This window comes from Sinocyclocheilus grahami, unplaced genomic scaffold (genome assembly GCF_001515645.1).
Source record: "Sinocyclocheilus grahami isolate Dianchi unplaced genomic scaffold, SAMN03320097.WGS_v1.1 scaffold198.1, whole genome shotgun sequence".
Classification (NCBI taxonomy): domain Eukaryota; kingdom Metazoa; phylum Chordata; class Actinopteri; order Cypriniformes; family Cyprinidae; genus Sinocyclocheilus; species Sinocyclocheilus grahami.
The window spans coordinates 531,282-533,348 of record NW_015505377.1 but is presented as its reverse complement, the minus strand read 5'-3'; the positions used below and the strand labels follow the sequence as shown (position 1 = coordinate 533,348).

The window sequence follows — 2,067 nt, the reverse complement described above, 5'->3', positions numbered from 1 at the left end:
TTGTTCACAAATCTGTTTAAATCTGTGTTAGTGAGCACTTCTCCTTTGCCGAGATAATCCATCCACCTCACAGGTGTGGCATATCAAGATGCTGATTAGACAGCATGATTATTGCACAGGTGTGGCGGCTAGGCTGGCTACAATAAAAGGCCACTCTAAAATGTGCAGTTTTGCAGGGTCCGAAAACCAGTCAGTATCTGGTGTGACCACCATTTTCCTCATGCAGTGCAACACATCTCCTTCGCATAGAGTTGATCAGGTTATTGATTGTGGCCTGTGGAATGTTAACAACAAACAATATTTGAGAGAAACAGGCCTTTTGTGTACATAGAAAAAGTCTTAGATCTTTGAGTTCAGCTTATGAAAAATGGAGGCAAAAACAAAAGTGTTGCGTTTATAATTTTGTTCAGTGCATATAAATATATATATATATATATTTCTTATTTATTTGGTAAATTATCTGTTTCACCATTATTTGTACACTCAAAAAAAAGTATAAAAGGGATCATTGGATCACTAGGTACTAATATATACATTTAAGATAATATACACCCTTTAGGGGTCAATCTGATCCATCTGATGAAAGAAGATAAATAACATGACTTCAAATCAAAATCACATTATGAGAATATATATAACTTGTTCTATGCATCCACCAGCTGCACAATTATATATTTATATATACTTATATATTATATATATATATATATATATATATATATATATATATATATATATATATATATATATATATATGCTATATGAAGCAATATGCATGTGCAATATATAATACATAAATGCTATATAATTCATGAATATATTGTGCATGCATATTATAATGCATATTATATTATATATAATAGAGAGAGAGAGAGAGGCTATATAATGCAATATGCATGCTCAATATATATACTGTATATGTACATAAATATATAAGCTATATAAGGCCATATGTATATAATGCAATATGCAATATATATAATGCAATATGCATGCACAATAATTATTACTTTTTTATCATATTTATGTATTAAGTATGAATATTCAAACGTATGAAGTTAACTGTTCATAGACATATGAATGGACATGCATGCAAAAAGTCGCATTCACTCAGTTGCCTATTTGCAGCAGAAACAATTTTGGCGACTTGATCTCGAGTTAATTCTACTGGAGTGCTTTTAACCCGTTCTTTCTTGCTAAAAGTTGGTGAAGTATTTACTGTTCACACTAAAATCAAAGATAAACTCATATAAACCAGCTTCTCTTACCATGAGATTTTGCAGCATGTCTATAGTCCATAAATAAGAGGTTTATCGTACAGTACATGAATAGATACATATAATCCATAGCTGTGGCGGTGAGAGCCAACGCACGAGACTTTTCTTCTGGAAGTACAGTGGAAACTTTCCTCCTGGACGCGGTTCATGAGGAACGGTGTGTTGGAGAAAGTTGCGCGGAACTGCGGAGCTCAAACTCCAGACTGACGGACACCGAGAGTTTCTGCAGAGTTCTGCTGGACTGAAGTGGACTGGACTCAGATGGGACAACCCATCACTGAGAGCTCGTGACGACAGCTCGAGCAGAGGCAAGGAAGAGGAGAGCGCCTGAAGCTCCACGCGTGATGGTCAAACGTGCTTTTAATCAGAGGGAATGCAATGGTTAAAAGAAGTTCAATGCATTGGAAAGTCTCTGTGGCGCTTTTGTTGGACATTTACACTTTAAAAACACACTGGTGGGAAAAAGGCAGAATTTGAAAAAGTCATTTAAAGGGATGGTTCAACTAACAAATCATCATTTATGCACCCTTAGTTTCCATAAAAGCAGTCATTAAAACAGTCCATATGACTTATGCACTGCGATCCACGTCACAGATTTTGAAATGCAATATTTGTATGTAGGCCTATATATATATATAGGGAAGACATTGCTCGGTGGAGTACTGGCATAATTAAATTATGTATGTGGGAACATAAATAAAATTATTTAAGACTTTGAAGTACAGATCTTTTTTTTTTTTTTGGTTTGGAAAAAAATTATTATTATTAAAAATTAAACTAAAATCGAGTT

General features: G+C 34.1%; 1 protein-coding gene across 1 annotated transcript in view; it reads right to left on the bottom strand.

Annotated features, from left to right (window-relative positions):
• Positions 1-1,605, bottom strand: part of LOC107595167 (A disintegrin and metalloproteinase with thrombospondin motifs 14-like) — a 65,495-nt gene extending 63,890 nt beyond the window's left edge. Inside the window, 1 exon segment of the mRNA XM_016285508.1 lies at positions 1,269-1,605. Coding sequence (XP_016140994.1) covers positions 1,269-1,347 — 79 coding nt within the window. The 5' untranslated portion in view covers positions 1,348-1,605.
• Positions 1,606-2,067: the final 462 nt, after the last annotated feature.